General features: G+C 40.6%; 1 protein-coding gene across 10 annotated transcripts in view; it reads left to right on the top strand.

The window, feature by feature from the left end:
- SH3KBP1 (SH3 domain containing kinase binding protein 1) overlaps positions 1 to 2,820 on the top strand; it is a 231,365-nt gene extending 228,545 nt beyond the window's left edge. For all 10 annotated transcript variants that reach the window (XM_057419651.1, XM_057419655.1, XM_057419649.1 and 7 more), the window contains one exon: positions 1,749 to 2,820. In XM_057419651.1, coding sequence (XP_057275634.1) covers positions 1,749 to 1,790 — 42 coding nt within the window. In that variant the 3' untranslated portion in view covers positions 1,791 to 2,820. The remainder of the gene's footprint in view (positions 1 to 1,748) is intronic.
- Positions 2,821 to 13,335: the final 10,515 nt, after the last annotated feature.

The following is a 13,335-nucleotide window of genomic DNA, read 5'->3' as shown; positions in this document are numbered from 1 at the left end:
AACTATTCATTTTTTTAGTCTCAGTTTTAATGGTTTGATATTTTCACGAGTGAAATCATGTCTCTTTAAATCACTTGCTCTCTCCCAAAGCTTTCTCTTTTGTAGTAGGCTTGTCTTAGTGTTGATATGCTTGGAACATTATTTCATATAGCAAGATTTTTATGTCTGCTTTACAGATTGTACTCAGGTTGTCTTTACGAAAGCATCCTAAACAATATAAAAGAAGGTGCTCTAATTAAGACCCCAGTTATTGCTACTATCATTTGTATTGTACCTTGGCTCTAGATGTTGTCATGCTGGCTTAATCATTTGCCAGACAGCATGCTGCCCTGCTTGTGTGAGAGTCACGGAGCCAAACCTTTGCTAGTGTCATTGACTGCACTGCTTCAATATGGAGTGGTGATGAAACTGCTTTTCTGGGTTTTGGAGAGTAATTTGGACAAAGCCCTTAATAACATGCTTTAACTTGATCAGTGCTGAAGTGGTCGGGCAGTTGGACTAGAAGATCCTTGTAGGTCCTTGGCAACTGAAATAGTCCTATTCTGTTCTGTTCTATTCTCTTTATAAGTGGTTTAGTATTGATTATATTTTATATTTTTATGTTATAGGTCAACTGTACTTTTTCTTTGTTCTCAGGGTAGAAAATCAAATTGTAATTTCACTGGGCTGTTTCCACTCAGTAAACTACTTGGGAATATGCCAAAGAGTAACAGAATTGGGAACCATCAATACCTGTGCTCTGGGGCTGCCTAATGGGCTTTATGCATGAAGCCACATAGAAGTATGGCTTCTAAGAACACACAATACATGTTCGGCTAAAACTGACATTTATTCAGATAAAACCAATGAACATTTTTAATAACAGTTACTGATTTAGTCTAAAAGGCCAAACTATTCAAAGTCCACCTACAAGGTTGGCTTTACATCTGCAAACAGAGACCTGCACTGATGGTTTTAAAATTGTGATCTAAAATACTTTTACTCCAGTTCAGATGTTGCATATACTGGTAGATGTTCAGATGCTAGCCAAGGTGGCATTATTAGTTTTACATGAAAGTGAGAGTTCAAGAAACACAAGTTGAATTAGTTTAGGAGTCCATGTATTAAAGAAAACTGCCTTGATGATAGGCCACAGTTGAGTGTCACAGGTGTGTTTGAATAAATCTAATACCCCTGCTTCAGGGTTTCCAGGGTCTGTTAGAGAGGCTGAGTGTGCAGCTAGGTCTGATGATGGTTTCAGCCGCATCCTTTTACCACATGGCTGTACATCCATCAGAGCCTTTAAGGTGCCTAGATGCAGGCTTGATGGGTGTAGAAGGCAACTGCCATTCCCTACGGGAGAGACAGTAGGTTTTGGTCCTCAGCTATCACTGCTCATTGTCGGCAATTGAGTTTACTTGTGCTGTGTGTAAGTGCAGCAACTGATGCAAGGACACAGTGCTCATTCTGCAAGTAATTCCTGGCAGTGAGCTGCATGGGTTGTAAAAATTGTAATTTAAAGAGCTTGAAAGGTCTTGTGTTACATTCAGTATCAAGCTCTGAGGGGAGAAAGCCATGAGTGGTCATCTTACACAGCTGAGAAGGTCACCTCAATTTGTAAAATCTCTGGAAATAATAGTAGTATAAAACCTGTACTCAACACCTGCTGACAAGATGGAACATGCTTTTTTATCAGTACCTAGAAATGGTGCCTCAGCTTGCTAAGGCATCTAATTTCATCACAATTTTTTTTACTTGTTTGTTTTCAGATGGAAGTTAATGACATAAAGAAAGCTCTTCAGTCAAAGTGAATGCTTGATAGGTGGAATGTTGCATTATTCTTCATGACTGAGACTCAAATTTATGCCCCAGCCAAAATAACTTTGTGCCAAATGATTTAAGAATTGCCTCAACATCCCTTTATCTGAAGGATTAGCACAACAGTTTTTGATAGCACAATAAAACCACCAACAATGAGGACAAAACTTCCACCTGAAGCAGTGCTGTGCAGCACTAGTCGTGACTGAAATTGATCCTCTTGTGCTAAAGGCTCTCTACTTCAAGATCCTAGATGAAATGAAAACTCAGGCAGTTTAGTCCATAGTGGTACTATTTTGATGATATTTTTCCATAAATAAAATGTATTTCAGATTATCTGTTTACAAGCTTTATGATTTTGACTTTTGGTTTCTAATTGTCTTTTGTCACAGATTTTAAAATGTTTCTACTGCATATAGCCAGGAATGAATGTTAATGTTGGGGCTGGAGGGATTATTTTTGCTTCAAGATAGAACAGCCTACTTTTTGTTATGGTTTTAAAGTTCTGTTAAATATGCAATTTTATGTCCCCAAATCCAATACAGTTTAAACTTAAATTGTGTACAGTAATGTATTTACAAGAAGGAAACAAACCAACAGAAATCTGGTCTTTGCAATGATTTGTGCCTTTCTTTGCCACACGCTGACTGGAGCCGGTCACAAGTCAGGTCTCCGTAATGTAGCTACCACGACGACTCCTGTCCTTGGTGTCCGGCGGAGGGCACCTTCTCAGTGTACAGCTGCTCAGTCAGGAGAGCCAGGTTTGTGCAAAGTGGCAGGGCAAAAGGGTGCAGCTGAAAGCAGCTTTGTCTTGAGCAGCTGTGGCTTTTTAGCTTTCCTGGCTTTGATGGGCCTCTCCCTCAACTCGAATGTTCATCTCCGCTTGATTTTCATTAGATGATTTTAACGCCTGCCTCTGTCCCCAGTTTTGCACAGAGTGAACAGAATATGCATTATTAAAGCAAAAATAAATGAAAATAATCTATAAAACGTGAATAAAAAGTTGTATTATCTCATGCACAAGGTTCTCTGTTGTGTGACATTGTTTCACTTGCTGTTTACCTGGTATTGTTTGTTACATTATGTTGTTCACTTAGAGCCTGATACACTTTATAGTCCTGGTTTTGCATCAGGACATACTTTTCATCATTTTATTGAACCTGGTGCTTGCTTCGTAGAATCATAGAATAGTTAGGGTTGGAAAGGACTTTAAGATCATCTAGTTCCAACTCCCCTGCCATGCGCATTTCTTCCAGTTTCTCTGTTTGTTTTTATCCTTTCAAAATAAGGTCTCCTGTTTTTCTGTGTGTGGTTTCATGTGTTCCTTGCTAGCCACGGAGTATCTTATACCTTGTCAGCAATCGCTGTTGAGTTTATACAAAGCGTTTAAATAATGGATATTTTTGCGTAATGTGGAGTGAGTGGGTGAGTGATATTGGTGATGCTTCAGAGGGACAGAAAAAGCCCACATAAAGGATCTACATGTTGTCGAATGCTAGAGCTGGCTCCAGCCAACATATCCCATATCACAGCTAACCACTCTGCGTGTCACATTCACACATGGTTGGCAGAGTTCCCATAATCTTTTTGATATGCGTAGATATATAAAATACTCCACCATACATGAATCTGCCACTACAGAACCTCACTGTTGGAGTAATTTCCTCTACTGTACCATCTGCTTCTACTGTAACAGTGATGTCGGAGATTGAAAGGTCAACTAATGAAACTTGAGAACTTTTTTAAAAGTCCCAATACATTGCTTAATGTACAAAAACAGAAGCACTAATAAAATATTTTATCACTGAAATACTCTTATTTAACATTTCTAAATAACTGCATTAAAATATTTTTGTACAAGGAATGATAGTCCCATCTTAGCTTTCCAGCAATAAAGATTCCTAGATGTTTTTGTCATGGTTTTTGTAAAGTTAGTAGGAGTTAGGAGAACAGGAGGAACTGAGGGATAAGGAATAAGAATTCTGTTTGGATTTATAGTCTGCAACATGTATCCAGAAATGAACAGCTCTAGCTTCTTAATTGCACCCCTGGAAAGAGATGTACTATTGTATCTGTGGTAAATACAGTACTGAGTCTGGAGTTGTACCTCAAAAATATAAGAGACATCTCAGAAATGTTCTGGTTTTTGCAAATGAAAGTCTGAATTTGAAAGAGTTTCCTTATACCAGACTACATTTTTTTCCCCTCCTGTTGAGATGATAACTTGTCATTTTATAAATCAAGGTTAGAAGTCCAACGTATCATGCTTTGTAAAAGAAGGTTAAATAAGGTTTTGTGAAAATGCTTTGTTTTGAAAGTTGATTATTCTGGGAGAAGAGAGTTTGTAGAGTTACAAACTCTTCTTGCTGCTTTTCATTATATTAATAGAAAGTATTTCACATAACATATGGATTTTCCCTTTTTAAAGAAGATCAATTATGCATTAAACCTGTGGATATAAGCTGCTGCTTTTAAAAATGTTTGGGTTTATATTTAAAGAAAATCAGAAAATGCTGGTGAGCTACAAAGTGATTTTGATGTGAAAATGATTAAATATTGTTATTTGAAGAGTTGTGTAAAATGACTTTTCATTAATATGCACACACCAGTCTTGCAGCAGACTTCTGTTTACATGTAGAAGTCAGGTATGAAACATCAGGCTTATGCCATTGGGTGATAATATTTAAATTCTTGTTTTGGAAAATTTTTAGTTTTTTAAGAAAACAGTTTTATGTTCTCTTTATGTTCTCGTTTCAACTCTAAAGGGAGCACCTGTTTCTTAATGTGAGATTGTCGTGGTTTAAACTGAACCCAGGACAGAGATCATAGCACTTGGCACTTTAAAAAGTTCTGCATGGAAATAAGATAGTAAATATTCAAAGTGTTTATTAAGTTCTCTTACTTATATATCCTCTTCTGTGTTTTTCTGTGTTTTTCTTATTAATATCCATTTGTAAGTGAGCAAAAGGCTTAGATGAATCTATTGTTATGCCAGTAGGCCAAAGGATTGAACACAACTGTATGCCGTAAATTTTGTTTCTAGGTGTTGGATAGCTAGCTGCCCAGTAAACTTTGTGAGCTGCTTTGTGTTTGAAATGTCCATAGGAGTGCCATACTGTGTGACAGCCAGGACTGAAATTTGCACTGGTGCAAGCAAGGTGAGACAGTGCCATAAAACACCCTCAGAAATTCATGTTCTGCTGAAGCTACAGAATTGTTTCACTCATCTTCTTGCAGAGTTGACTCAGGTGTGAACCAGCACCACTTCCCCCCTGCTCACCCTGCAGATCAGGCTGCCCTGCTGTAGGAGAAGCTGCCCAGGAGCTGCAGCCTTGCCAGCATCTCTGTGCGGTGCCCCGTTCATGCTCTGCAGGCACAGAAATAACATTTGCTGCTGCAGGGCTGGCATGGTGTGAAGATGCCTGGTGTTCCTGTTAATTCCTTGGCCATGCCACATTGCTAACAGCTCTCAAACTTTTAGCCTTGGTTTAGAGCTTTTATTCTCTGCGGGCCTGCCTTGCAGGCAGGGGGAGGCTGTGGTCAGAGGTGCTGCAGTTCATAGGTCCCACAAATACCCAAGCAACAAAAGCCAAAGGGAGAAAAGCTGGGGTGGGGGTGACGGCCAGGCAGCAGTGATAGTACAAGGCTGGGAAGGGGCAGAAGGTTGCTGGTGTCTGCTACTTCTTTGAAGAAAGGACCCTAAGGCTGAAAACGGGACAGAGGCACATTGTTGAGGAAAGGCTGGATAGAGAGAAGATACCTTTCATACAGGCAGACTGTGGTTTGAAAAGTAGGAGCAAACGACTGGTCTGCAACTTCTTCATTGAGGAGGTGTTTTGACCTCCTTAGTGGAGGAGTCCTGCAGTGCCACTGCGATTCCCAAAGACTTTGGCAAGGGCAGGGTCCTTCAAGCATTGACTTCTGGTCAGATTAAAAAGAGCCAGAGGGGGTGGAGCTGAACTTCCCACACTAAATACCAAGTACTTGTATCCATGGTTGTTAATACCCTCCAGACAGAAATTAGATTTTGCTTGTCACCTTTGGCCTCAGCTGACTCTTGAGCTAGCCTAGGAATTAGCAGCTGGTGATCTATTCACTTCCCGCCTCCCGCAGCTGCTCCCCTCCTCCTGCCCCAGTCCCTCTGCTCTTGCTGTTCCCTGCCTTTGGAAACTAACCAGCTTCCTTAGGTCCTCATCCCTGAAGCTGAGGGCGTGCCAGCACTTCCTAGCCTGGAATAGAAAAGCTGGGGAAGCAAAAGACACTTCTTAAATACTCACAGGAAGCTGTGGTGCTGTGTGTGCTGCTGGGGGATGAGAATGCCTTGGCACCCACCAGTCTGGGCTGGGCAGCCCAGAGCTCTGAATTATGGCTCCTTCCCTATACTTAGGTTAGTAACATAAGCGTCGGACCCACTCAACACACTGTTGTTTGGTACGAGCTCTTTTAATTAAGATGATTTCCAATCCCATGCAGGCACAAAGTTTTACAGGTAGCTAGCGTAAACCACTGTCAGCCTTAGGAGCAGATGCTTGAGAGAGTTTTCTTTGCATTGCCACAGCCAGGCTTTCCTTGAACCAGCAACGCAGCTGAGTTTCTGCTTTCACTGCTCACAGTTCCACTGCATGGAGGTCTGGAGCGCAAACAGCTAAACTAAAAAAATGGCTTAATGTTCTTGTGCATTTATTTTTTTCAGTATTAGAAATTTAATCATGTTTTAAAATGTGTTAGCACTGCAGGATGAAAATATTAATCTATAAATTAATTTTGTTGAAATTGTTACCCTACAAACTGGAGTGCTATCTTAGTGTATTTTAGCAAGTTAATTAACTGTAATTCTAGACAAATCTCTAGAACCATGAGAGTAATTATTTGTTCTGACACACTGCAAGGGTTACAATAAGGAGGCAAGGCCTACCAATCTCTCAGCCCCTCAGATAAGTAGATTTCAAACACTCTTCCTTTTTTTTAAGTAGAAACAGCAACTGGAGAAGGTAGATGATGACAGTCACAGGAAAACATAATTGGCTTTTAGCAGTATAATCTTAAAAGTTTTAATAGGCTATTTCTCTTGGAGAAGAGAACTTGAAAATTAGAATGACAAAGCAAATTAGGTAAGAATGACCAGGCTTCACAAGCAATTCTGAATATTAGAACATTTAAAAAGTATCTGTTTTCAAAACTTTCTCTGTCAAAATCACTTCACTTCACTGCACTGCACCCAAACTTGGCATTTTCATTTGCTGTGGAAGATTGTTTCCTCAGTACAGCAAGCTCTTCCCTGCATGCTTTGTCCCAGCTAGTTAACAACAAAGGTGCTTCTATGAGGGGATCCATCAGGCTGCTCTTCGCCTCCTTGGATAACAACAATAAAGGGTTTGGGATTTTGTGAGAGCACTTTTGGGCTCTTCTTAGAGGTAGTGAAAATTAAGCTGGGCAGCTGCCTCTGCTACAGGATAACCCATCACCTGGGCTTACCCCATTCTGCGAATGGCTTTTGTTGTGAAGGAAAAAAGTGCAGGAGACAGCACAGTTCACACAGTCCATGCACTGTGCTCTTTTGCCTAGCACAAAGCATCAAAAAGCTTACCAACAGGTAAGGAAGGATAAATAGAAAAGGTGCACCTGCATGGAAATTGCTGCTGCTAGGTAATTTGGCTACTCTGGATACAAAGAGCCAAATTTACTGAGCCCTGTTGGAAGCACAGACACAGCCATTTAGCAAGTAAAAGCACAGGGCATGGGGAAACATGGCATAAGTTTTTAGTCCCCGAAATAAGCAGTGCTGGCTGGAGAAAGCCAGTTCATTAGTGGATGGCAGGTCTCTCACCAGAGGTCCAGGATGTTTGTGCTGTGATTACACAGTCATGCCTGACATGTGTCACAGATCTCAGGGGAACAGAAAACTTCTGATGCTCTGACCTGAAGTACCTGTTTACCTCAAAAACACAGCTCAGTAACCTGTGCATGGAAGAACTCTAACACAGGAAGGGTGCCACATTACTGCAATGGCCACAGGCTTCAATACTGGACTTTGACTAATTGGGGTATGTTAAAGTTAATGAGGCTTATTTGTCAAAGTGCTATTCAGAGCTCCTAAATGTCAATGCAGAAGGTAACCATCACCAATGCACTATGCTGGAGCAGCACCTCTCTCTCCAGCTGGGTGCAAGTGTGGGGTAAGCCTGGGTTCTGCTCACATTTTCACTCCCCTTCCAGGTTACCAGGCCTCATGCTTCCTCTGCCTTCTCCTGCATAATTATAAATGGCAGTAATCCCAGACTTTAAACCTCCTCTTGTCCTGAATCCAACACCTTTCCACTCTAGAAATGTGTATCTTAGCCCCCCTGTGACACAGAGGTCATGCAGCCCACCTAAGGATGCAGCCCACCACTCTGCCCATGTGAAGATGCTGCCCATGTGATGTGATGCTGCAGCTCAGGTAAGTTTGTTGCCTTCTGCAGGCTCTGGCTAGTATCTCTTTCCAGGCTGAACTGAGATGATGTTTTGCATTTGTTAAACAGAAAGCAAATGAGATGCTCCACAAGTTGTCTTCACGCTGTGGTGGTGTGTGCATGTCATATGGAAATCTGCAGCTTTTTCATTCTCTCATTTTGGGATGTAAGAAAGAGTATCTGACATTTGTTCTACCTGCCAAAGCAATCACCTTATGTTTTACTTCTTTGTTGCTGCGTGAATAGCTAAGAATACTCCAGAGCAATACTGAAATGATTCACAGTTTCCCAACTGGATTTAAACTTCTAGAAGAAACAAGGCTGTCAGGTAATAAAAAGGATTACTTTCTACTGCTGCTTCTGGAAATCTTACTGCTATCAGCATGTTGACTCTTCTTCAAAAAGCTATTTGGGATTTCCCAAAGAGGTAGAAGTTTTTATTACAAGGCTATTAGCAATGCATCTACGGGTTCCTATGAAATGGACAGGAACACTCTGTGATTACTAGATGCCTTGGATTAGAACAGGAAGTGAGCTATTATTTAACTTGGTTTTCACTGTGAAGAATAGGAGGAAACTCTTCGGTACTTTGGTAGAAATGTGATTTGACAATGATGGGCTGAAGGTCTTGCTTATAGCATTATAAAACTTTCCTGGTGCAATTCCTATCATAATGGCAGATAGATGCCTGAAGAGGGATTCCATTTGAGTGACATTGTATCTGACTGTAAAATTTTCTCACTGTACAAGACTGACATGTTATTTGGCAGTGGCTTTAATAGCCTCGAGCATGTGCCACTGCTCTAGCAAAGAATAAATGTAGTACAAGTTGACAACACAGAGAAGGCAAAGTGTCTGGCATCACAACTTGTCTCACTGTAACCAGGAGAGCTTCAGGACTGGTTGTAGACTGGTGCATAAGGATTATGTACATTCAGGTCCCATCATTAGAAGCACTGAGAACTCAGACCCAATGCTAATAAGGTCATGCTTACAAGGTAAGGGCACTATGCACACAGCAAAAATGCTTGCCAGGGGTTTTGTGAAAGGCTGATGCTGCTCTCTCTCACTCGGTGCCTTAGCTGTGCTCCTACCAACTGTTGCCAGCTTCTCCTGTGACTACTTCACTCTACTAGTTCATGAATGTTAATTAGTTATTGATTAAAAAAAAACCAACAAAACAACAACCAACCAAACAAAAACCAACCAACCACTGACCGTTTTGGACATTGGTAGACTACTTCACATATCAAGCTTGTATTTAATAAATGTTGCAATTTCTTAACTGCCTTAAGGAGAAGATGTGTTTGCGGTTTAAGGATTCTTAATGTAGTTGTACTAAATTCTTATATTTGCTGAAATATAAAAAGTCTTCATTAGTACCTATTATAAAAGTGAGTATTGACACAGCAGATGTCAGGGTTTTATTTGTCACTTCAAAACAATTCTTGCCTCTTCAGGATTCCTTTACTTTTCACAGTCCTAACAGGTAGTACCAAAGCCATTGTGATTACAGATATTTGAAATGCCTTTCAGCAGCACTGACAGTTTTGCTTTGCTAAGCTTCTAAAACCCATATATCCTGTATCTGGCATCTACAGCAATATAAAAATCACCTAAACGTGGATAAAAATGATCTGTGTATTCTAGTCCTCCCATTATTTGTGCAATGTGTGCATAACCATAGTGTGTTCCCTGTCACAGTCACAGTTTTGCTTGGTTAATCAGCAGACAGGACAAGCCCGCTTAACTGGAATAAAAGTGAATATTCAGGTGGCCTTTATCATGACTGTTTCTTTAGTGAGAAATAACGAGAGGCTAGAAGTGAGAATCTTGTCTTAACACAGTATGTAAGAACTGCAATGAAAGCACTGAGCTGTGACATGTAGAGAAGTCAAAGATACTTTGATCAAGCTGAGAACATGTAAATTAATCAATTCTGTAAGAATATTTATTCTTTTGCCCATGCAAACATTTTAAACCAGACCTCTTGAAGCAGTTTCTTATTCCTCAGGAAAATGTGTGTTTCTTACCCCTAGGACATGCTGAATTAGAGAAAGACTGAACTTGAAGAGGAATCTGTTAGGTCTAGGATAGTGAAAGAGAAAATATTCATCATGTAAAGATGCTGTACAAGTGAAGAAATCTAGGACTCTTTTTTCCTAGCATTAGTCATCTTACTGGGGGGTCAGAAATTTCAGAGCCTAAGGGAGGTCTTTCTAGTTGAGGGCCTGGTTTGGTTTTCTCCCATCTGAAGTATAAACTAGAAGCTATTTGAAATGTGTTGAAAACTGTGGAGATAGTGATTTTCTGTTTGACTGATCAGTTGAATTTGAGTTAACTTCTGGTTCTAAATTAGCTGTTTGCTCCTCCATTCCTGAACTGAGTGAGAAAAATCAAAGAGCCACAGGTACTTACATCAGAACAAGGTTTTTAACCAGTCTATAAACACTTATGCCTGTGTCTTGCATATTGATCTAGTGTAGCTGTCTGATAGAGAAATAATGAAAATAATGCAGACTATCAGCAGCTTAGAAAGTATTAGTTCTCTCCATCAGTAAAGTCAGGAAAGGTTGGGGAGTTTTCTTTATCTTTCTCTTTTCTACTTTATTTACTAGTGTATGGTTGTTTGGGGCGAGAGGAAGGGAGCATTTAGTATTTCAAATGCATCCAGTCATCTGTAAGTGAAAATCTAGCTTTGTGGAAGCTAATGAGAAGACATGCATAATTTCTTCACTGCTAGCCTGTGCTCCTTAATTAGCCACACTCCCAAATACTTGCCCTATAACCACTCAAAATCCAAAGGCAAGAACTTTTGATTACAGTGCTGGATGTGCTGAAAATTAGAGCAGGTGAGAAATTTGGAATCATTTTGAAATTTATTGCGTTTTGCTCTGTGTACTTGTGGGCACACAGTGCATATGTATAAAATTACCATTCTCCAAGGCAGGCGGGGAGGAAAGGAAGAGAAAGGTCACCCTTTGAGTAGCCTTGTGTTTCATACAAGATGTCACTCTCTATGTGACATGTGTATATATGCACTCTTCATTTGCATGGGGTGGTGACAAACAGATGCTGTGTTCAATGTGCTTCCTGTGCAAAACAGTAGGTCTGAATAGATCTGATTATATTCTTTGACCCAGCAGTCACCTTCTTCACCTTCCTTCTTTGTCAGTAAGTCAAATGAGCTTGTGAGGCCTCAGGCTCCCAGGAACAGAAAAGCAAGAGAGATCCCTGAAAGCCATTCCAATGCTGATTTGGTGGCCAAGGTGTTTTGACTTCACATCATTCTGAGGCACCCAAGTGAGGCGTGCTTTGCTGCAAGTCTACTTTTAAAGCTTGTAGTATTTTTTGGCCTCTTTATGAAGCTTTTCTTCAAGAATTATCCATATTGCTTAGCTTCCATTGTATGGAGTTAATATTTTGAATCCCGCTTTTGAACAAAATCAAGTTGTTTATTAGACTTCTTAGGGACAATTCATAACATTTTATTTAAACTGTAGTAGAGCTTCTACATAATGACCCTGAAAGATAACACCTTCTGTTTGGATCCATGCTTAAAAAATAATATTATCTTCCTGTTCAGTAAAGAATCTATCCATTTTCTTCCTCTCCACATGACAGCAGTACCTGTACTGTTACCTGGAGACCTGCTCACTGTGAATGAAAAATAAGCGGGGTAGAAGCCTAGCAACTGTAAAACCAAAAAGTCCATTAACAAAGTGCTCACTCAGAATAGTTTAAGCACCACAGATTGCATTAGCTTGTGGAAGGTTGGTACAGTGGCTGCCGGGAAATAAATTTGACATCAAAATATTTTCCCTAATGCTTGATCTTCACAACACAAAAAAAAAATTCTCACATCTGGGATACAGAGCTCAGGCTTTCTGGGTCCATGTCATTGCAAGGTGACAGCCACTCTGCCAAGTGATTCTTGGATGCACCCATGTCTGAGGCTGGTCAGTGCCAAGTGCCTGTGGACTGACTCCTGGGAACCTCTGCACCAAGTGTGACAGATGCCCAGGATACCAGGCTGGCAGGAGATCTTCAGGATTTACTGCCAGGGCATGGCCGGGTGGGTTTGCGCTTTGAAAGAACAGCTTGGATCTGCAGTTTCCCCATGGGCCTTGTGCCTTCTGGCTTACTTAGTACATACCTGAGCTAAGAGATCTTGTATTTCCCTGACCCTGGGGAAAATGGAATGAGCCCTCTTTATAGCCAAAAATGCTAGAGAAAACTGAAATTGCAGCCTGACATATGTGCCACCAGTTCTAGCGTGCCTTTTTCTTTTAAAAAAGGTATGCTGTAGCTGTGTATGCGTCGGGCAGAAAGGCAGTATTTCTCCCTGTAGAGGCAAACTTTATATAAATTTACAGCTCAGCTTTCCAATTCAAAGTAAGTTTGTAGCCCTAGGAAAAAAAAAGGAAGGACTCCCTCCCCGTTAGCCCAGTTAAGTCTAGAGAAACAACTGGTGCTCAGGGATTTGCAAAATTAAAGGGAAGGAAAAAACCCCAAAAGGTGGTTTCAAGGACATCTATTTTCTTTGGAGCACTTGCTGTCCTTGTGAACTGCAGCAAACATATTGCTATATTGCTCCTGGTGTCTAAGTGGCAATTAGTATTCTGCACTAAGTGCATTTGACAGGTGCAAAGTGCTGCCTAAGAAAATTGTCACCTCATCTTTATGTTAGCATATTAGAGCAAATGTTGACTTCTCAGGTTAAAGCTTGGTTTTGTTGGGCTGAGCTCTGTGCAAAGGCAAAATGTCTTGGAAAGGTACGCGAGAGCTGAATGTTCAGTTCTGGCCTGGACTTTTGAATAGGCAAATCTGGGGGCAGAGTGGCTCTTTCTATAACCTCATTACTGGACCGCATTTCCAAAAAAGGAAAGAGTATTGCATGACTTACCTTTTTTCTTCGAGATTTAATCTTTTCTTGGTTTTCACAGAAACAGTTCAAATATCCCAAAACCTGCATCTCCCATTTTATTCTCACTCAGGTGACTTGCAAGATCTGAAGATACTGTTGCTCAGTGGAAACCGCAGTTTCTGGACTTCATTGCAGTATGTAAACTGAAGCTTCTGTTTT

The sequence above is a fragment of the Pezoporus wallicus genome, unplaced genomic scaffold (assembly GCF_028554395.1).
Source record: "Pezoporus wallicus isolate ANWC-B61680 ecotype Strahan unplaced genomic scaffold, APGP_CSIRO_Pwel_v1 contig_5767, whole genome shotgun sequence".
NCBI classification, from domain to species: Eukaryota; Metazoa; Chordata; class Aves; order Psittaciformes; family Psittacidae; genus Pezoporus; species Pezoporus wallicus.
This window is presented reverse-complemented; position numbering and strand designations above follow the sequence as displayed.